Genomic DNA, 23,240 nt, shown 5'->3' with positions numbered 1-23,240 from the left:
GTTGCTGCGGTGATGATGGCGGCTCGGGAAGCGCAGGCTGCCGGCTCGGCCTGTGAGCTGGGGGTCCGGGAACGGCTGGCTAGCGGCAGCACGGTGGGAGACGAGTCGTCGGACAGCGAGGCCGAGCACGAGTCCGTGCAGAAGCTGATCCGCAAAGTGTCCACCTCCGGCCAGATCCGCAGCAAGGTGAGGCCCGGGGGAGGTGGGGGAGTGGGCAGGCCGCAGGGGGAGCCTGGGGCTCCAGTGAAATGTAACCGCGAGGACGGACCAGACACCCCAGGATCAGACATAGAGAAACGACCCGAAAAACCACCGCCCGCACCCAAAGAATAACCTGCAGCCCCCGAGTCCAATCCCCGGGAATAACCTGCAACCCCCGGGTCCAATCCCCGGGAAAAAGATGCATCCCCCAGGTCCAAGCCCCGTGAAAAAGATGCAGCCCCCGGGTCCAAGCCCCGGGAATAGCCTGCAGCCCCCGGGTCCAAGCCCCGGGAATAAGATGCAGCCCCTGGGTCCAGGCTCGAAATATAATCTGTCATTGGATCTCATGCTCAGATGATGCATTACTAAATCTATTCCCAATTACTGTCCAGTACAATATTCATTTAGGAGTCCCGACAGGATTTCCCCTGGTTTCATCTTGCTTATTCTGCATAAGATACAAAGCTCTAATGGAAATAAGTATTGGGATTTTACAAGGTTAACAGTTTATAGCACTGGTTTCATCACATGGCTAATCTTTGAAAATGGCATTGAGCTATGTACTTAATCAGTGGTTGTTGAGGTAATGTAATTGTGGGAGATGAAATCATTTATCGTCTTTCTAACTGTATCTGGTATTACAGCATCTCAAAAGTTGTTGGACAGTTGTGGTGTGCTTCTCCCAGATATTGTGATCTCCTGGATTGCATGTTTGGGTGGAACAAGGTTTTCTCAGATTATGTTGTCTTTTCCTGGTATATTTTTCTCCTCTCACCGGAGATTGAATGACTGGTACTATGGAGTGACATTGAGAGGTGCAAAGGATATTTCAGTCCCTACTGAGTTCAGATTGCTTCAGGACAATATTTGACAGTTTAATTGCTGCAGCTGCTTTTGCTGTCTGTATTTTTACATGTTGGTGTGATTTCAAGGAAGTTGAGTGGATAAGGTTGCCTGTAAAAAGCATCTTTACAATTATGGTCACCCCTCTACAGAAGGGATGTTATTAAATCTGAGAGGGTGCAGAAAAGCTTTACAAGAATGTTGCCAGGACTGGAGGGTTTGAGTTACAGGGAGAGACCGAATAGGCTGGGGCATTTTCCCTGGAGTCTTGGAGGCTGAGTGGTCCTTACAGAGGTTAATAAACTGAGGAGCATGGATGGGGTGAATAGCCAAAGTCTTTTTCCTATGCTGGAGGACTCCAAAATGAGAGGGCATAGGTTTAAGGTGAGAGGGGAAAGATTTTAGAGAGGGGTAACTTTTCTCCCTGGAGAGTAGTGCATGTATGGAAATGAGCTGCCAAAGGAAGTGGTGGAGGTGGACCCCTTTATGACATTTAAAAGGCATCTGGATGGGTATATGAATAGGAAAGGTTTAGATGAATAAGGGCCAAATGCTGGCAAACGGGAGTGGGATGTCTTGTTGGTGCGGACGAATTGGATCAAAGGATCTGTTTCCATGCTGAATGACTGTATGACTACTGTAGCTTGCTAACAAGGAACTTTATCTTTTAAACTTCATAACAGTTAGCAGAAGAGTGGAGGTTGTCTTCAAATTGTCCACAGCTCAAGAATTGTTTCTGAGGTTGGTTAGAATATACAATATATACTCAGTTAATCTTTCAAAGAGGAATGTGTAGTATGTAATAAATTAAGATTAGCCCTTGATGGCCATAGTTTTATTTTTGTCTTGCTGTTCAGTTGCACCTGTCATACTGATGGTGTAGTTTGGTGATCATTGTACAGAATAAAGGTTTTCTCCCATGTTTCCTTGAACATTATTATTCCATTCAGTTTTAGTCCACCCTGTCAGGATCATAATGACCACTTACAGAAGTGGATGCAGATGCTAAACCCGTGGAGATTTCTTGTTTAAAAAAAACAGCAGATGTGTGAAAAAAGTATGAACAGCTCCTAAATCACTTATCTGACAATGCTAAAGAAAGGTCCAAAATGCAGCAGTTCTACAGTTTAAAACATTTTCAAGCTTCTGAACCTTCCTCGTTGATGCGACTGTACTCTTTGGTTAAGTCTCCCAGGTTTGAAAACTGTTCTGTTTTCTCAGCCAATCAAAACCACCCGGTTTTGGAGGTTATTTGCTCTCTTGCCTGATATTCTAGTTACCTTCGGCGAAGCAGCTGACTGCCCTGCTTGTGGCAGTTCAAAGCGAAATTACTTCCCAACCATTTGGGTTCCAGATCCTTGAGTTTACCTTGTTAGGTGTTGGGACCTCTAGCTTAGCAATCCTTTAGCCCCTCTCCCCTAAACCTAACCATGTGCTTTCTCTCTCTCTCTCTTCCCCCCCACCCCCCCAACCACCGCCCAATTGCCCCTTCTCTCTCAATCACTGGCTCTCAGCTAATATGCTCTTTATCTTGGACTCATAGCTGGCAGAGGACATTACAAAGACTCAGGCTGAATGTCCTGTACAAATATGTGCTATTAACTCTCCATAAACTCTTGACAGCTTCTCCTTCATATTACTGTGAGGGGAAAATCCAAATTTTCCATAATTGGATGGTGGCAGGGGAAGAATGAGTGCTTATGTCAGAGAGCAAAGCAATGTATTCACCAAAAACAATGTAATGGGAATTTGTAGCAAAAGGCCGAAGCCTTCCAAATCCAGCTCCTGGATTTAAGAACCATGATTCAGACAACAGAAAGCTCAAAAAGTACAACAAAAGAAAGAAAATGCCAATGGAGACATTGGAATGACACTGAAGGGAGCATTACAGAAGTCGAGGAGCAAGCAGAGGGATGGGCCTAATTGGATATTGCCTTCAAAGTGCTGGCACTGGCCTGATGGGCTAAATGATCAATTAATGTTCTATAAGAGTCTTTGAAGAGAAAGTGAAATGAACGTGAATAGATCAACAGGTCGCCAAGTGAGATTTTTCCCTATATTGGGAGAATTTACTTTAATAACAATGCTGACAAAGTAGAAAGGAAGAAATAAAAAGTGTAGGAGCCTTTATTCGTGAAGTATTAGGATAAAAGGTCAAAATGTTGCCTTCAATCTCCTTCCTTAAATCTGCTCCCAGCTCTTGTAACCTTCAGTTTCTCTTAATGCATGCAAGATTTTTGGGGGAATTGTGTTATAGTTCAGATATATTTGTAACTTGTCATGCAGACATTGAGACAGTTTGGTCCTTACCGAATTTTGGATATCTTTGATTTGCAACTCAACATCAAAAGAAAAATAAAACTTCCAGATTAAGAAGTTTTGTCTAAACATTTTTTGACACGCTGTAAGTCTTTTAAAAATGGGAGAATTTTGTTTCTTTTTTATCTGTACCCACACTGTTTGCTTTTCTCATGGAAGCTTTAGGGGGAAGCAAATTTTCCACGGAATGTGTTTGTGGTGCTGAAGGTGTAAATGTACAGATCTGGTGCTGGGAAACTCTGAGGCATTGGCAGGAGTAAGTGTACAACAGACAGGGAGTGTCACATCTCAACACTACCCAGAGATCTGAGAGAATAGTGACACTCAAATAAGGAGGGTAGAATGCAGTGTTGATATATTATAGATTTTTCACGATTTGATTATATTACATAACAATTGCTGCAAGTGTTGTGTCAGCAATTGCCTGCATGGTGGTTTTATTTTGCTTCAGTTGTGGGATGATATTTGGGGTGATTATTTCTTCAGCATATCTTTAGCAGTGATCTGATTTCAAGTTTGGTTAATGTATTCTGGTACAGTTTGACATAATAAAACTTGTTAAATCCTTCAGTACTTCCCCCACTTTGACATTGAAAGTTAGTCTCCGCAAGAGTTAATATCATCTTCGGAGAGCTTGACTAAAATAATTTTTTTATTCTGTTCATTTAAGACTTTGGCTTTCTGCTTCAACTGACTATGTAAAATATAGAGCAATGTGGTTTAATCTAAATGAGCCCTACTTCCTGGTATTTCTCTGAAAATATTTAGTCTCTTGAGGGAAGCTACTTGGCTATAAATAGCTCTGGTCGTCTGTTCTCACTAAGCTCACAGACTGATGCTGACCAGATGGAATTTGCCCACCAAGACATGCAGACAAACAGCAAAACACTCAATTTGCTGTTTTTTTTTCCCGGAGGCTGTTGGCAGTTAAAAAATCTAACTTGTGTGTCATATTCCAGAAATCCCATACAGTTTCAACCTAAGACAGAAACTACTGCACCTTGACCTTACATCACCCCTGAGATAGAAATGTGCCTTGTTTTGATAGGGTTGAAGGGCACCAGAGAAAGAGAATGGAGATATGAGCAATGGGTGTTGTCAAAATTATTTAGGGTGCTTTTGAAGTCAGGGAAGGCAATTGTGAGACAAAGCAGCTTTTGAACTAATTCCAGTGAGTGTCTATGCACTGGTTAAGTAATAAAAAGGACATTGGTGATGGTAGTGGGAGTAGGGGTGGTAGAGGAAGCTGGATGACAAAATCATTAAAAGCAGAGAGGAGTTGCATGTGGCTGAGTTAGGAACTTGTTGAAGATGACTTCATGGGAGTCGGGGGCTCATTTCTAAATATGCAGAGGGATTGTACAAAGGGAAGTGGAATTGTGATTCTTCAACGTCTTTGTTCTGATCGGTAGGTTATATAGGGTAATGTTGTATTTTTCCTGATTGCAATAAATTTTTTTGTCGTAAGTTAGAACTTGAGGAGGGGACATATTTTGTCAGCAAACTAATCTGTTCTGAGCTAGACAGTATGGTGAGCTTAATCTTGGTCAGGGTGCCCAGCAAGATGGAAAGCCATAATTTTACCTCCCTACTCCTATAACAGACTATATTGCTCTCTGTACAAGTCTGATGCTGAACTTTACTTTCTAATCTTAGTGTGCTAGCTAACTTTGAGCTGAGTTTCTGATTTTATATCCCCTATCACAATGTTTACATCTACCTTCTTAACAGTACCTGCCTGCTGCTGAAACTCTCACTCCTGCCTTTGATACCTTCAGACTTGACAATTCAGATTCTCTTCTGGCATATTGCATATTCTCCACTCTCTTAAAAATGCTGAACTCATCCGCAACTCTGCTGAACGTAGTCCATCCCATGCGAAATGCTGTTAATCTGTTCAAATCCTTTTATTGGCCTTGCTTCCCTTACAGTAAATATACTTAAAGGACCATGAGATGTAAGCACAAAAGTAGGCCATTCAGCCCATCAGGTCTGTTCTGCCACTCAATGAGATCATGGCTGATCTTACAATTCTGAACTCCACTTTCCTGCCTTTTCTCAATAACCTTTGATTCCCTTACTGAATGAAAATCTGTCTGTCTCAGCTTTGAATGGTAAAGAATTCCACAGATTGACCACCACCTAAGAAAAGACATTCCTTCTTATCTCTGTTAAATGTTCAGCCCCTATTCATGGGTTATTACTGCCTGGTCCTAGACTCTCCCACAAACAAAATCAATCTTTCTGCTTGTTCCCTGTCAGTTCTCCCATGTGCCCTGTATATTTTCATAAGATTACCTCTCATTCTTCTATATTCAATAAGTGCAGGCACAATGTACTCAACCTCTCAAAAGACTGACCTTCCATACCTGGGATCAGCCTAGTGGGCCTTGTCTGAACTACGTCCAGTGCCAGTATATCTTTCCTTAAATAAGGGGCCCAACTCTGATCTGACCAGTGCCTTGCATGGTTTTAGCAAATTCTCCCTACTTTTATATTTAATTCCCTTTGAAGTAAAGATCAGCTTCATGAATGCAAGTTGGTGCATTCCCTCCCATCTGTACATAATGTAGGGACTAGTTGCAGTTGCCCTATCTTTATGTTGATTTACAAGTTACAAGCTTAATATTAATGTGATATGAAAGTTTACCAACATAGTAATGTGTTATCTCCATATCAAACTCAGCATGCTAGCTGTAAATTTACAATTTCATATGATGTACTTTGAGTACTTTCTAGCTCTGTTTGTATGTGATCTGCTGTTTACATATCAATGCTGGTGCACCATCAATATATTTACTTCATGTCTCAGTAAAACATGACAGTTAACTGTGACATGCCAATTTTATATTTGTACACAATGACCCAGCCATATAAATGTGAATCCACCATCTTTGTATCAATAGAGGATGTGCTTCAATGCATTTGTACTAAATTTCCCAGCTGTTTACTTAATGCTTGACATGCATGTTAAAGTGATCTGCTTTCTGCTATAACACATACTAACTCTGCAGTTGCACCTAACATATTAGTTTTTTTAAACCACCATCTTCATTGTGATATGTAGCATATGTCTGTACATTAAGATTTGTGCTATCTGCATAGATACATATGTTCTACTGCTTGAATATTAACACTTTGTGTTTTCTTTATTCGCACCTTGTATCTATGTATCTGATGGGTTATCTTTACACATGATGTGCTTTGTGTGCTGTTCTATCCCTCTATTTACACAATATTTACTATCAATATATTTACATTGATGCCTTAGCTCAGAATTTTACACTGGTGTACTGTAAATGTGTTTATACATGGTTTGCTATCTATATATTTGCACAGGATGTGCTAATAGTGGATATTTAGATATGTTTTGCAGCTATAACAGCTAGCTTTATATTATATACGGCACGTCAGTTTATGTTAATTTATGTGGTCCCTGTGTGTTAACATGCGAATGACCTTGTGTAATTGCCTGTAACATTCCCATCTGCTCATTACATAACTGTGTTGCCTATTTCCATATGACCTGTCATTTTTTCCATGTGATGTGCTGCCTTTATGGTGGACACAGTATAGCATATTAAATAGAAACATAGAAAACAGGAACAGTATTAAGCCTTTCAGCCATTCAGGCCTGCTCTGCCATTCAGTGCGATCATGGCTGAACATCCAAGTCAGTATCCTGTTACTGCTTTCTGTCCACACCCTTTGATCTGTACAGCCACAACATGACCTCCCAACTCCATACTTAATGCACTGACCAATAAAGGCAAGCCAAATGCTTTCTTCGCTATCCTGTCTACCTGTGACTCCACTTTCAAGGAACTATGCACTTGCACTCCAAGTTCTCTTTGTTCACCAACACTGGCCAGGACCTTACTATGAAGTGTGTAAGACCTACCCTGATGTGCCTTTCCAAAGTGCAGCACCTCACATTTATCTAAATTAAACTCCATCTGCCACTCCTCAGCTAAATGACCCATCTGATCAAGATCCCGTTGTACTCTGAGGTAATCTTGTTCGCTGTCCACTACCTCAAATTGTAGTGTCATCTGCAGACTTACTAACCATTATCTCGTATGTTCACATCCAAGCCATTTATATAGATGACGAAAAGCAGTGGACCCAACACTGATCCTTGTGGCACACCACGGGTCACAGGCCTCCAGTGTGAAAAGCAACCCTCCACCACCACCTTCTGTCTTCTACCTTTGAGCCAGTTCGACATCCAAATTGCTAGTTCTCCCCGTATTCTGTGTGATCTAACCTTGCTAACTAGTCTACCATGAGGAATCTTGTAGAATGCCTTACTGAAGTCCCTATAGTTCACGTCCAGTGCTGTGCCCTCATCAATCCTCATCATTACTTCAGAAAAACTCAATCAAGTTAGTGAGACATGATTTCCCATGCACAAAGCTGTGTTGACTATCCATAATCAATTCTTGTCTTTCTAATAATTCCTGTCCCTCAGGATTCTCGTCAACTGCCAATGTCGGGCTCACCAGTCTATTAGCTCCCTGGCTTTTCTTTATCACCTTTCTTAAATAGTGGCACAATGTTAGCCAACCTCCAGTCTTCTGGCACCTCACCTGTAGCTATTGATGATACACATATCTCAGCAAAGGGCCCAACAATCTCTTCCCTCACTTCCCTCAAAGTTCTCGGGTCCACCTGACGAGGTTCCAGGGGTTTATCCACCTTTATGCGTTTTAAGACATTCACCACCACCTCTTGTATAAAATGGACATTTTTCAAGATGTTGCTATTTATTTCCCCATGTTCTCTATCTTTCAAATCCCTCTCCACAGTAAACACTGATGCAAAATATTTGTTTAGTATTTTACTCATCTCCTGCGGTTCCACACATAAGCAGCCTTGCTGATCTTTAAGGGCGCCCTATTGTCTGCCTAGTTGCCCTTTTATCCTTAATGTGTTTGTACAATTCCTTTGGATTCCTTTAGCCCTTTTGCCCTCCTGATTTCCCTCTTAAGTACACTCGTACTGTCTTTGTACCCTTTTCAGGATTTACTCGATCCCTGCTGTCTATACCTGTCATATGCTTCCTCCTTTTTCTTGACCAAATCCTGAATTTTTCTAGTCATCCAGCCTTCCTGACATCTACCAGTGTTGTTCTTCACCCTAACAGAAACATACTGTCTCTGGACTCCCATTATCTCATTTTTTGAATGCTTCCCATTTTCTAGCTGTCCCTTTACCTGCGAGCATCCACCCCTAATCAACTTTTGAAAGTTCTTGCTTAATACCTTCAAAATTTTCCTTCTCCAATTTAGAACTTTAAGTTTTGTATTTGGTCTGTCCTTTTCCATCACTATTGTAAAACTAATAGAATTATGGCCACTGGCCCAAAAGTTCTCCTCCACTGACATCTCGGTCACCTGCCCTGCCTTATTTACCAGGAGTTTTGCCCCTTCTGTAGTAGGTACATCCACACACTGAATCAGAAAATTTTCTTGTACGTACTTAACAAATTCCTCTCCATCCAAGCCCTGTTTAAATCTTCCTGCCAGTATATTAGTTCCTTTGCTATTCAGGTGCAAAACGCCCAACTTATACAGGCCACTTTTACCCCAGAAGAGATTCCATTGACCTGAAAATGTGAATCCTTCTCCCCTGCACCAGCTCCTCAACCATACATTTATCTGTTCTATCCTCCTATTCTTACCCTCTCTAGCTTGTGGTACTGGGAGTAAACCAGACGTTACCACCTTCAAGGACATCCTTTTTAAATTCTTCCCTAACTTCCTGTAGTCTGTCCTCAGAATTTCATCTTTACCTCTTGCTGTGCCATTAGTTCCAATGCGTACAACAGCCTCCTGTTGGTCCCACTTGCCTTTGAGAATACTCTGCATCCTCTCTGAGATATCCTTGATCATGGCACCAGCGTGGCAACACACCATTTGAATACTCGCTGTTGGCTGCAGAAACGTCTGTCTGTGCATCTGACTGGAGAGCCCCCGACCACAATCAACTGCTTGGAGCCTGGCATACCCCTCGTCACATTAGAGCCAGTCTCGGTACCAGAAACCTGGCTGTCAATGCTACGTTCCCCTGAAAATCCATCACCCACTACATTTTCCAAAACAGCATACTTGTTTGAGATGGGGTAAACCACAGGAGACTCCAGCACTACCTGCCTCCCTCTCCTACCTTTCCTAGAGGTCATCCATCTACCTGACTCTATCCGCAATTTATCTCCCTTCCTACAACTGCCATCCATCACACCCACATCTCCTGTAAATTACTCATTGCCTCCAACTGCTACTCCAACCGATCCATGTGATTCCACAGGATTTGCAACCAAGCACACTCTGCAGACGTAATCATCCAGTGACATGGAAACGCTCCCTAACCTCCCACATCCGACTGGAAGAGTACATCACTCTACTAAAGGCCATTTTTGCACCTTAACAATCTAGAAACCCAGAAAATAGCACAGTCTTACTGTTCTAAAAGACACTGCTCCAGGTGAACTTTGTACCCATGTTTTATATTTTTAAAGTTTAATCAAGAGACAGATCTCAGTAAAAACACATAATCAAAAAGAACCCACTCTACTCAACATTGTAGATTCAAGGATGTTGTAAAACTTAGAAAAGGTTCAGAAAGATTTATATGGATGTTGCCAGACTTGGAGGTTTTGAGCTATAAGGAGAGGCTGAATAGGCTTGGAGTATTTTCCCTGGAGTATTGAAGACTGAGGGGTGACCTTATAGAGGTTTATAAAATCAAGATGGGTCTGGATATGGTAAATAGGCAAGGTGGGGAGTCCAAAACTAGAGGGCACAGGTTTAGATGAGAGGGAAAAGAGTTAGGAGGGACCCAAGGGGCAACTTTTTCATGCAGAGGGTGGTGTATATATGAAATTAGTTGCCAGAGGAAGTGGTGGATGCTGGTACAATTACAATATTTAAAAGGAATCTGGATGGGTATATGAATAGGAGGAGTTTAGAGAAATGGGCCAAACGCTGACCAATGGGACTAGATTAGTTTGGGATATCTGGTCGGCATGGATGAGTTGGAGCGAAGGATCTATTTCCCTGCTGTATGTCTCTTCAGTTGGCACAGTGGCTCAGTGGTTAATTCTGCTGTCTCTTAGCACCAGGGCCCCAGGTTCGATTCCAGCCTCTGTGTAGAGTTTGCACATTCTCCCCATATCTGTGTGGGCTTCCTCTAGGTGCTCTGGCTTCCTCCCACAGGCCAGATTAAATGAATTGGCCATGCTAAATTATCCATGACATCCAGAGATGTGTCAGCTAGGTGGATTAGCCAAGGGAAAGGAAAAACCATTCAGGGTTACATGGATGGGGTCGATCTGGTTGGGTTCTCTTTGAAGGGTCAGTGTGGACTTGATAGGCCGAATGGGCTTATTTCCACACACTAGGGATTCTATGACTATGGCTCAAGTCCTAGGAACTATATTTAATTCCTTGAAGACATCCCAGGTTTTGACCTTAACCACATTCTGTGGCAGAGAATTCTCTACGTTCATTGCTCATTGGATGAAGAAATTTCTGCTCATTAACAAATGCATGAACCATCGCTACCTTAACTGAAAACAAAAAATGGTGGAAATCACAGTCTAGATCTAGAATCAATACATTAGCTTGCTCTCTCCACGAATGCTACCTGACCTACTGTGATTCCAGCATTTTTGTTTCAGTACTTTTGCCAGCATCTGCAGTAATTTGCTCCGACATCACCATCTTAACTTCAGTGTGACATACTATCTGTAAAACATGGTATGAATAATACAGTTGTGTGTTACTCATTCTCCTTTTCATCTCATGATGTGTTATCCATATATTTGCACATAGTTTGCTGTCTGCGTGCATATGCTATGAAATGTCAAAGCATGATGTGCAATCTGCACATCCATGTATTGTTTTCTATCTCTGCTCACATAAGATATGCCATAATCTTCCACATATGATGTGCTTATTAGTATTTGCATCTGATATGCAGTATCTTGCATTTGGAGTGCTGGATATTTGCTTTAGACTTGCAGTCTGTACTCTTAAATTTGTGATATTATCTCTAATTTATTATCCACATATTTACATGTAATATACTATTCATAAATTAACATGGTGATCTGTGTGTATGTATTTATACCATGCAGACTGTACAAAAGACGAGGGCTGAAGAAAACTGTGACGCTTGACAAAATGTTGCTTGCTGTGTAATAGCTCTGTGCAAGAATTGTCACTGTATGTACTAGGTCTGTATATTACTGTGATAGTACAAATGAGATGTGTTGAATACTATGATTGCACACGTACTCAGCTTTGAATACTGAGAAGTAAATGTACTCTGTAAAATATAATGGCCATACGGGTGTTCTTTGTTGTCTCAGTATAGAGTTGAATATTAGTGCTGAACACTTATGGTACACGTACTTTGTGAATAATGTGACAGGTACAAGTGTTCTGTGTAGAACACTGTGGCAGTGCAAGTACTCTGTCTACATGCATGGTAGTGCACGTTGGTGCTCTGAATACTATGGAGGTACATGTACTTTGAATAGTATTAGTGGTCCGGACACTGACGGTACAAGCACCCTGTGGTAAAACTTTGTCTGTGCAGATTCCGTGTGCTGAAGATTGTGACAGGACGAGTGGTTCGTATTGAATGCTGTGACTGTGCAGGCGTCTTGTGCTGAACAGTACGGCAGTATACATACACTATGCTAAATGCTCCGTACAGGTACTTTGAATATTATGCCTGGGCAAGGACTCTGTGCTGAATACTATAATTGTACAAGAATGCTTTGCTGAATACTGTGATAGTATAGGTACTCTGTATTGAATACTGTGACTTTACCAGTACCGTGTCCTAAGTACTCTGACCGTATAGGAACCCTGCATAAAGTGTCTGGACAAGTACTCTGTGCTGAATATTGTGACAATACAGGTTCCTATGTTGAATATTGTGATGGTACAGGTAATCTGTCCTGAATGTTGTAGCATTAAATACACTATGCTGTGTACCAGATAGGTACCCAAGCTGCTTACTGTGACTCTAAAGAGTGGGGCTCTGTGCTGAAAACTATAACTGTCCAGGTACATTGAGTAAATACCGACATAAAATATATCTTTTAACATTGTGATGGTACAGGTGCTCCAAATAATATGTCTGTACAGGCACTCCATTCTTAATTCTGTGACAGTAGAGCCCACTGTGTACAAAATACCCTGAATAATTGTACAAAATACCTGGACTGGACGGATAGTTGCAGCCTCCAATATCTCTCTACCTGTCATTCAGACTAACTCAATTCAATCTCTTTGCCAGTCACTGAAAAGAATGGGAAATGTTGGAAAGCATTTCAGATGTAAAATCATATTTCTGACATAAAGTTACATTTCTGCTTGTATTTTAATTTCCATTCTGCTCCTAATTTATTTCTTGTTCACTGAAATGGAATAAATTTGAACACAAGCTGACTATCTCCACATCCTGTCAATGTTAGGCATTGCTTCACCATCCAGAACAATTCTTGTTTGTTCCAGCCAGTGTCAGTGTCAGTCACTGCATCAATATCCAGAGGAACTCCGAGTCACAGCAGGTAGTGTCAGACACGTATCACCATCCAGACAACAAAATCTGAATTGAGGAAATGTGATTTTGTATTTAGTATACAAAAAAACTAATAGCAAACAGATGGAAATGACTCGTGAGGATGTTATGCTTTTTCTTCTTCTTTGTCTCCAGGGGTGGAATAAATAACATTTTTTTAATAGAAGAGCCACTTCCTGGACAGTATATTGAGGGCCACTTGTTCGGGTTTCAAGCTGTGTGCACTACAGTAACAGCTGTATGCTGCACTTACTGGAGGTGCGTAAATTAATTGAGAAAAAGGGAATGACATTGTTTTACCATTTCCTCCAAGTAAGAGGAATTGAGATGAAACCTATCATTTAGAGAAACAAGAAATGTGTTTGATGGTTTATGTTTTAAAAGTATAGTATGTGAGTTTGCACTCAACCTGCAATTTTACAGTGCAACAAACAAACTAGGTGCCAGTTAAAGAGCAGCTAACTAATGTCAGGAATGCTGACTGGGTGCTGTACTAGAGAAAGTGACTAGATTGAATACTCTGTTAATATCAGATTGATTGAGTGTTATTCTAAAGACGGGATGGAGATGAAGTTGGTTAAACTGAGCCAGAAAGAGGAGCTAAATGAGTGGGATGTCGAGTCCTCTGGTTGGCATTGAAGGTTCCACTGTAGGATTATTTGACATTGCACTGATTATAGTGCCTATTCAGGTGGTATTAGCGCTTATACTGTGGGAATTTTTTTTGATAGCTTTCTTTTGGTTATGCTCCTGAGATGGTGTCAGAGTGACAAACTAGCAGTACACTTAACAGCAATAAGTTCATTTCATTGGTTTAAAAACTATCCCTTTTATAAAATAGTAAACTATTTATTTCAGTACAATTTCTCTTCCTTGAATTTAAACATTGAATTATTGCTTCATCCATGGCTGATTCCCTGGCACAGCCATGGAGGAAGGGATTGTGTTTATGAGAAACTTTTAAGGAGGCACAGGTGCAAAACCTGAAAGATCTTGTCCTGATGCTGTGAGGTTCTAAGATTCAGGGTAGTCACTTCCAGCAAGCACTAGATGGCATTATACTTGCACAGGCACGAGAGCTACTCAACTGGCAACAGGACACAGGAAGGTACCAGTTGGTTACTCCCAGGTATTTATATGTTAGTAAGGGACCAGCTGAAGCACCAGGTGATTTTGTTGTGTTGCAGTTTCTAGTCCTTAAGGTAATTTATATTAATTGCCTAAGGCAGCGTTCTCCATATTGCACAACCCTTAGTTTATGTTATTGATCTGTGAAAAAGTTTCCAGGAATACAGAATTTGGAGCAGGAGTAGACCAATTGGCTCTCCATGTCTCCTTCACAAATTAAATTGTAGCTAATATGGCTATTCTCTCAATACCACTTTTCTCACTGTACATCCTTAACCTCAAATTCCTTGTCTACCCAATACCTATCCAAATCAGCCTTGAATAAATTCAAAGATCCAACATCTACTATTTTCTGGGAAGAAAGATCCACATTTTAGCAGCCTGCAGAGAAAAAACGTTCTCATTTCTTGTTCTAAAATCATATCCCATGGTTTTAGTTTGCATCATGAGGAAACACCGTCCAGGTATTCACCTAACCAGTCCCTTCAAGATCTTGTGTGTTTCAATAAGAACACCTTTCATTGTTCTAAATTCCAATAGTGTAGGCCCATGTGTTCAACATTTCTTCCTCTATCCCTGGAATGAATCAAGTGAACCTTCACTGAATTGTTTTGAAATCAATTTTTTTTCCCAAATGATGTGACCAAAACTTGACATGGTACTCCAGATGTTATTTGACCAGCGCCTTGGACAGTTGTAGTTGAACTTTCCTATTGCTGAATACCATTCCCCTTGCAACAAAAGACAACATTTGTTTTGCCTTCCTGGTAAATTGCTGCATCCGCATAAAAACCTTGTTATTCATGTACTAGGACATGACCAGTTTCCTTTGTGCCAGTCTTCTGCAGTCTGTCTCCATTTAAATAGTATATTCCTTTCCTATTTTTCCTGCCAAAATCAAAATGTTCACACTTACCAATGTTACACTTCATCTGCCATTTTTTTGCCCATTCACTTACCCTGTCTGTATCCCTTTGCAGATTCTCTACTGCTGTCATCAGCATGTCCAGCCATCATACATTCAGTCGCCGCATTCAAGTTATTGGTACAAACTGTAAATTGTTGAGGCCCCAGCATTCATCTTTGCGGCTGTCTGTTAGTTACAGCTTACCAACCTGGAAAAGGCACATTTATCTTCACCTTCTGCTTCCAGTTAGCTAACCAATTCAGTATACAGGTGAATATGTCAGCCCACGCCTCATGTGCTCCTTTCGTATACAGCAAATTTTGGTATGGTACTTTATCAAATATCTTTTGGAAATTCAAATGTACCACAAACACCAGTTTCTCTCTGCCCACAGTATCACATTGTCAAAAAAGAAAACTAATAGATTATTAACCATAGTTTCCTTTTCACAAAGACATTATGACTCTGCTTGATCGCATCACAATTTTGTAAATATCTTGCTATAACTTCCTTTGTGATAGATACCAGCACTTTCCCTGTGACATGTTGGGTTAACCGGCTTGTACTTCCCTGCAATCGACATCTCTGATTTCTTGAACAATTTCACAAGTTCTGAGGAATGGTCTCTCTACCCAAAACGTTAACTCTCTGTTTTCCTCACAGATGCTGTCAGACCTGCTGAGCATTACCAGCAACGTTGCTTCTATTCCTGACTTAGAGCATCCGCAGTTCTTCGGTTTTTATGCTTGAATAATTACACTTGCTATTTTCCAATCTGCTAGGATGCTTCTAGGATCCAAGGAATTTTGGAAGATTATTACCAAACCCCTACTATCATTAAGGCCCTTGTCAGCCTTAGGACGAATTTTTTCCCTAGAACATTTTCCCTGATGATGATAATTGTTTTAATTACGTCCCTCCCTATCACCGCTTGATTTTCAATCATCTTTGAGAAGCTTTCTAAATCTTCTACCGTGAGTACAAATACAAAATACTTGTTCCGACCTTCTGCCATTTCTTTGTTTTCCATTTTCAGTTCTCCAGTCTCTCAATCTAGAGGACCACCACTAGTTCCCTCTGTACATACTCGTAGAAACTCTCACAATCTGTTTTTATATTGGCAGCGAACTGTTGCACATTCTCTGCTAGCTACCTCATTATAATTTGAATCGTTTCTGGCTCATCATTAAATTCTGACAACTCTCCTGAGTGACCATTAATCTCTGCAGAATTGTAAACTCATTGTCTCAATTTAATACTAGCCATAGCTTCCTTATTTAGCCACAAATCCGACTTGAATATCCTTTCTTATTCACTGGGTTAAATTTAACAATATAAGTTATTATGGAGGTATGAAATAGGAGCAGAGGCAGGCTAGTTGGCCCAGGATCCTGCTCTGCCATTTAGTAATATCTTGGATGATCAGTTTGTATTTTGGATTCTATATTTCCATTTACTCCCAATAACCTTTGTTTCCCTTGCCTAATCAGAGTCTATCTACAGTGCATAAAAATATTAAATGACCCCACTTCCAGCACCTTCTGAGCAGTAAATTCTAAAGTTTCACAACCCTCTGAGAGGGGTAAAAGTCTTCTCATCTCCCAAAGGACGACCCTTAATTTTAGGACAGTACTCCCAAGTTTTTGACCCACTTACAAAAGAAAACATTCTTTCCATGTCCACCTTGTCAAGACCATTTAGGATGTTATACACTTCAATCAAGTTACCTGTCACTCTTCTAAACTCCAGTGAAAACAAACCCCACCTGTCCAAACTTTCCTTGCAATTCAATCCACTAATTCCAGGCATTAACCTGGTAGACCTCCTCTGAATTACTTTCAACATACTTACATGCTTCCTTAAATAAGGAGAGCAAACTACATACAGTATTTTGGATGTGGTCTCACCAATGCTATGTATAAACTAGAACACAACATACTTACTTGTATGGTCAATTCTCCTTGTAATAAAGAACACCACCATCTGCAAATTCTCTTCCAATCCACTCACCATTGTGGATGTGGATGTTGCTGGCTGGCCTGCATTTATTGTCTGTGCTGTAGGTAGACCCACAATGACTTTAGGGAAGGAATTCCATTACTTTATAACCCAACAACAGTAAGGGAACGACTGTATATTTCCAAGTCAGGGTGATGAGTAGCTTGGAGAGGAACTTGTAGGAGGTGGTGTGTATCTGCCCTCCTTGCCCTTCTAGATGGAAGTGGGTGTGGGTCTGGAGGGAACTGTCTAAGGATCTTGGGTGAAATTTTGCAGTGCATTCTGAATATAGTATACACCGTTGCTACGAGCATCGGTCATGGAGGGAGTGTATTTTTAATTCTAATTTTACCAAGTTCTTCTCTCCCTTCCACCTCCTGATTTACAGCTATTTATTGGAATGTGTTTTTTATCTTATATAGTGAAGATAGAAGTGAAATGTTTGTTCATTTCAGAGAACTAACACTTGTTTTACTTTTTTTTTCTTTTTAGATATCTGCAGAAATGCTTGCTATCAGTTTTTACATTTCTAGCTAGCTTCATCTCATATTCTTAATTTCCTCCTCTTCATTAGTCTTTACTCATTCCACATCTTTTTAATATTCTGATCAATCATCTGACCATCCACTAATCTTTATACAGCTGTGTGTTTCTTCTCTAAGTTTTATACTTTACTTAAATTTTTTTAGTTAACCACAGATGATAAGCTGTCATTTTAGAATTTTTCATTGTAGCAGTAATATACCTATTCTGAACTTACTTATTCTGAAATATTATATTCAGTCTTTGCCTCCGCATGTCAACCCTTGAGCCTGTAATGTCAGTTTACTTCATTTCAGCATAGTTTTCACACCCACATAGTTGTTGTTACTCAAGTTTTAAAAAACGGTATTAGATCCATTCTTCTTTTCAAACTGGATATAAAGTTCAAACATATTGCGGGCACGAGTTTGAGTACAGTTAGTCTGAAGTAAATAATCAATTCCTGTCATGCTGTGCAGTAGTGAATCTGCTATAACCTGCTTAATCTACTGACCTATTTTATTTAATACGGTTTCTCAGTTCACCTCAGCCAACTGTCTTCATACATACCCTCATTCTGCCCTTATTTAGGTTTCAACAGTGGTCATGGACCCACACTTCTTCCCTTCAAACTAAACATGAAACTCTATCATATTATGATCTTGATTACCTAGAAGCTTCCTTGCTATTGGATTATTGATTAATTCTGTCACATTGCCGGTTCTAGAGTAGCCTCCTCCCTTGTTGGTTCTAGAACATATTGATCTAAGAAATTGTCCCAAAAACGTAGCATGAACTAGCTTTCCAGGCTACTTTTGCCAATCTGATTCCCCAAGTGTACATGTAAGGTAATGTCATCCATGATTATTGTGGTACCTTTCTTACATGCTGCATTACTTGTCACTGTATGCACTGTCTGACTATGCAAATACTGTTAGGCCTGTAAATGACTTTATCAATGACCTCTTACCTTTACTATTTTTTACTCTACCCAAAGAGAATGATGCATCTTGGTCTTTCAACTTCAGGTCATTGATCATTCATGCTGAAGTAATGCCTCCCTAATTAACAGAGTTGCTCCCACCTCCTCCACTTTTTCTAACTTGCAGTCATTGTGATATGTCAAATATCTTTCAACCTTCAAGTTCCAGACTTGATCAACTTTCAATTTTGCTTTGAAAGAGACCCATTTTTCTTGAATTTCCCCAGCTTGCTTTATAGAATGACCAAAGAGCATTTCAGTAAGAATTTAGATGGTGAAGACTTTTTCACACTATGGAAGCATTTCATTGAAGGCAGCAGTGAAATGTGAAGTTTTCAATAAAACTGCAATGCAATTGAGGTATCTGAAGGCCGCATTCTGAACTGGAGTGAAATATTTTTGGAGTGATAATGGGAACTGCAGATGCTGGAGAATCCAAGATAACAAATTGTGGAGCTGGATGAACACAGCAGGCCAAGCAGCATCTCAGGAGCACAAAAGCTGACATTTTGGGCCTAGACCCTTCATCAGAGAGGGGGATGGGGAGAGGGAACTGGAATAAATAAGGAGAGAGGGGGAGGCGGACCAAAGATGGAGAGAAAACAAGATAGGTAGAGAGGAGAGTATAGGTGAGGAGGTAGGGAGGGGATAGGTCAGTCCAGGGAAGATGGACAGATCAGTTAGGCGGAATGAGGTGGTAGGTAGGAAATGGAGGTGCGGCTTGAGGTGGGAGGAAGGAATGGGTGAGAGGAAGAACAGGTTAGGGAAGCAGAGACAGGCTGGGCTGGTTTTGGGATGCAGTGGGGGGAGGAGGGGAAGAACTGGGCTTGTTTTGGGATGCAGTGGGGGAAGGGGAGGTTTTGAAGGCCACATTGATACCATTGGGCTGCAGGGTTCCCAAGCGGAATATGAGTTGCTGTTCCTGCAACCTTCGGGTGGCATCATTGTGGCACTGCAGGAGGCCCATGATGGACATGTCGTCTGAGGAATGGGAGGGGGAGTTGAAATGGTTCACGACTGGGAGGTGCAGTTGTTTGTTGTGCAATGCGGAGGTGTTCTGCAAAGCGGTCCCCAAGCCTCTGAAATATTTTTGGATACAAGTTTCACTATAAGGCAGTGAAGGACCCAATGAATACAGACCTGTCACTGTAAACACTGTGGGGACAGTGTAGATTCAGATTCACAGTCTGGGATAATCTAGATAAAGACATGTCACTGTATAGCACTAAGGAAGGGAATTGACATAAGTAGTTATTGTATACACCTGTGGAACAGTATGGGACGAGGTTCTTCTCTGTTTTAGGATCACAATGTAGTACTGATGATATAACTCTGAATAACACTGTATTGCTGTACTGTTGGGTACAGGCCTCTCTACATTTAAAATTGCAAAACAGTACCAATGAGCATCAGTCTGTTGCTGTGTAATAATACTTCACAGTGCTGTGGATACAGATTTTTTTACTTCACACCATAGTATGGTGTGTACAGATCTGTCACTGTAACACTTCGGTGCAGTGCTGGTGGATACAGGCCATTAACTATGTAGCGCTGTGTTGCAGTACTGCTGGGTACAGATCTGTCACTGTATAACACTGCAGTGCAGTACTGTTGGGAATGTGTCTTTCACTCTGTAACAGAACAGTGCTGTACTGGTGTGAATAAATCTTTCATTATTTAACATTGCATTGTTGTACTGGTGGATATAGGCCTGTCATTGCATGTTATGAGTAGATACAGGTCTGCCACTATAATTCTGCATTATTCTATTGGCAAGTACAGGTCTATCTCAGCATATGGGACTGTCACAATATAACTTGTAGCTGTGTTAGTGAATGCAAGGTTGTCACTGTAGAATTGTGGTAGTAGTAGGTACAGGTGTGTTATTGTGTGATATGCTGCTTTGCTGGTAGATATGGGTCTGACACTATATACATTATTGCAGTGTAGCACTTGTCGATACAGGCCTACACTGTATCATGTGTTTCAGACTTCACGTATAGGTTGATCATTGTATAACACTACAGTGCAATACTGATGGGTACAGGTCTGACACTGTATTAGGGCAGGATGTTAGTGGGTACAGATATGTTGCTGTTTAACATTAAGTTGCAAATCTATCATGAGTGATTATGATATTGGTGGAAACAGCTTTGCGTAATGAACTAATTCACGAGAAGTGTTTTGCATAGAATTTAGTCATCTTGGCTTCCATGTACCTCATTAACTTATGCTTTTACATGTACTATTTAATTGCATCTGTTAAGTTAGGCTCAACTGAATGAGCAGCTTGAGTATCACTAATGACTGACCAGTGAGTATCATTAAATCATTATAGATTGTATTCAGTCTCACTCTCAAATTGAACAGTGAGAGGTTTGCATTGCTGATGTTGGAACACTCACTCCAGCCACCCAGGCCTGACATGGGCATTTTACTATTGTAGTAAATGACCCTGTACAATTTGACCACTGAACTGGTCAACTGGATTTTCAGTACTGCAATGAATTTGCAACTTTGGTATGTGTGAGTTGCCTGTTCGAGTATTATAGTTATGAGAGTTTAAAATAACCTCTCCTTGGTCTGTTCAGATGGTTATGCCAACAGAAAAGTAGATTGTTAAATTCAAACTAGATTGGGAAGTGGTATAATACTTTGACGTCAATCACAAGCCCACAGGGACCGCAGTAGGAAAATCATTCTGGTCCACCGTACTTACGTGCTGTAACCATTTCCTGAAATGTCCTTGTCTAACCTGGCCCAATGAAAAGCAATTTTCTGCATTTTAAAACTTTTTTTTTACTTTAAGGCATTCCCAGATGAATAAAAATAGCCTGACTTTTCCAGCTCTTACTTTATGACTCAAAGTAACTGGATAGTCTACTGCCCACGTGGTGATCTTTTCATTTTATGATTCCTGGCAGTTCCTTGGTGCAGTCTGTAACACCCTAAAATCCTGTTTGGAGAACCTCCAGTGCTCAGTTTGACGTCCAGGGAAGTATGCTGCTCCATAAACAACAAGGGGAGCTTTATACAGTACCCTTCTACCTCTTTTGTTTCAATCAAACTAAACTTTCATTCAGAACAATGTGCAGTTAGGTCACTGCCATTAATGTAATAAAAACAATCCAAGGCTATTATTGCAATTATCAGACAGAATTGACCACTGGGTCAGAAAAAGAGATTTTAAGGAAGGTGACCAAATGCTTGTTTAAAGAGTTAGGTTTTAAGGAGCATCTTAAAAAGAGGAGACAGAGCCAGAGGGGTTTAACACTTAGATTCCAGAGCTTAAGATCCAGGCAGCTGATGAAATTTACATAAGGGCAAAATAACACACAAGCTATAAACCTAAAGCAAGAAAATGCTGGAAAATCACAGCAGATCTGGGAGTACAAGGTAGTACACCTGGAAAGGCTGTTCAGGCCGTTGGATGGGGAGCAGGGAGGATGTGAAGGGGCAGGTGTTGCACCTTCTGCAGTTACATGGGACGCGGTGGTGGTCGTGTTAGTAGCCCAGTGAATGGACAAGGGTGTACCAGAGGGAATGATCCCAGCAAAAGGCATACAGGGAGAGTGAGGGGAAGATGTGTTTGGTCGTGGCATTCTGCCAGCGTTGTCTGAAATGGAGGAGAATGATCGTTGAATACAAAGGCTGGTGGGCTGAAAAGTGAAGACAACGGGGACCCAATCATGCTGCTGTGAGTGATGGGGAGGGACAAAGGATGAAGCACAGGTGACAGATCAGATGTGGTTGAGGGCTCTGTCAACTAGAAGGGGTGGGAAACCACGGGTTATGGAGAAGGAAGCCGTGTCAGCTGCGCTGTTTTGAAAGCTAACATCATCTGAACAGATGTGACTAGACAAAGGAACTAGGAGAATGCGATGGAGTCCTTGAAGGATGCAGAGCTGTAGTGAAGGTAGCTGTGGGAGTCAGTGGTTTTGTTGTGGATGGCAGTGATCATTTCTCCTGAAGTGGAGACAGGGGGGGTCAAGGAAAGTGACAAAAAATGTTGTTGTGAAAATTATGGAAGGGTGGAACTTGGAGGCAAAGTGAACAAATTTTTTAAGCTCTTGAGGAAGGGATGCCCATGAAGTGGCACGGAAGCAATTGTCAATCTACCGAATTAGGAGTTGTTAGAGGGGACCAGTATAAAACTAGAACAAGGATTGTTCCACACAGCCCATGAAGCGGCAGGCATAACTGGGACCCATGTACGTGCCCATAGCCACTCCTTTGATGACAGAAATGAGATGAATTAAAGGAGAAATTGTTCAGTGAGAGAATAAGTTCAGCCAAACAGAGGAGGATGGTGGAGGCCTAGGATTGTTCAGACCTCTGATCAAGGAACATACCGCAAGCCCTCAAACCATGTTTGCGGGGAATGGAGGTATAGAGGCGTTGGACATCCTTGGTGAGTAGGAGGCAGTTAGGGCCAAGGAACTGGAAATTGTCTATACAGAACGTAGAGCATAGAACAATACAGTACAGTATAGGCCCTTCGGCCCACAATGTTGACCTATTATCTAACTAAGATCAATCTACCCTGCATACCTTACATTTTACTATTCTCCATGTGCCTATCCAAGGGTCGCTTAAAAGTCTCTAAATAGTGGAGGGCATCAGAGGAATTGTGGATGTAGGTGGGCAGAATCTGGACAAGTGGCGAGAGGATGGAGTCAAGGTAGAAGGAAATGAGCTCAGTGGGGCAGGAACAGGTTAATACAGTGGGCCTACCAGGGCAGT

At 41.2% G+C, this 23,240-nt stretch overlaps 1 protein-coding gene across 3 annotated transcripts in view; it reads left to right on the top strand.

Annotated features, from left to right (window-relative positions):
• Positions 1–23,240, top strand: part of LOC125457545 (diacylglycerol kinase delta-like) — a 146,194-nt gene continuing 122,954 nt past the window's right edge. For all 3 annotated transcript variants that reach the window (XM_048541892.2, XM_048541891.2, XM_048541890.2), the window contains exon 1: positions 1–186. In XM_048541892.2, coding sequence (XP_048397849.1) covers positions 13–186 — 174 coding nt within the window. In that variant the 5' untranslated portion in view covers positions 1–12. The remainder of the gene's footprint in view (positions 187–23,240) is intronic.

This window comes from Stegostoma tigrinum, chromosome 14 (assembly GCF_030684315.1).
Source record: "Stegostoma tigrinum isolate sSteTig4 chromosome 14, sSteTig4.hap1, whole genome shotgun sequence".
In the NCBI taxonomy this organism is placed as follows: domain Eukaryota; kingdom Metazoa; phylum Chordata; class Chondrichthyes; order Orectolobiformes; family Stegostomatidae; genus Stegostoma; species Stegostoma tigrinum.
This window is presented reverse-complemented; position numbering and strand designations above follow the sequence as displayed.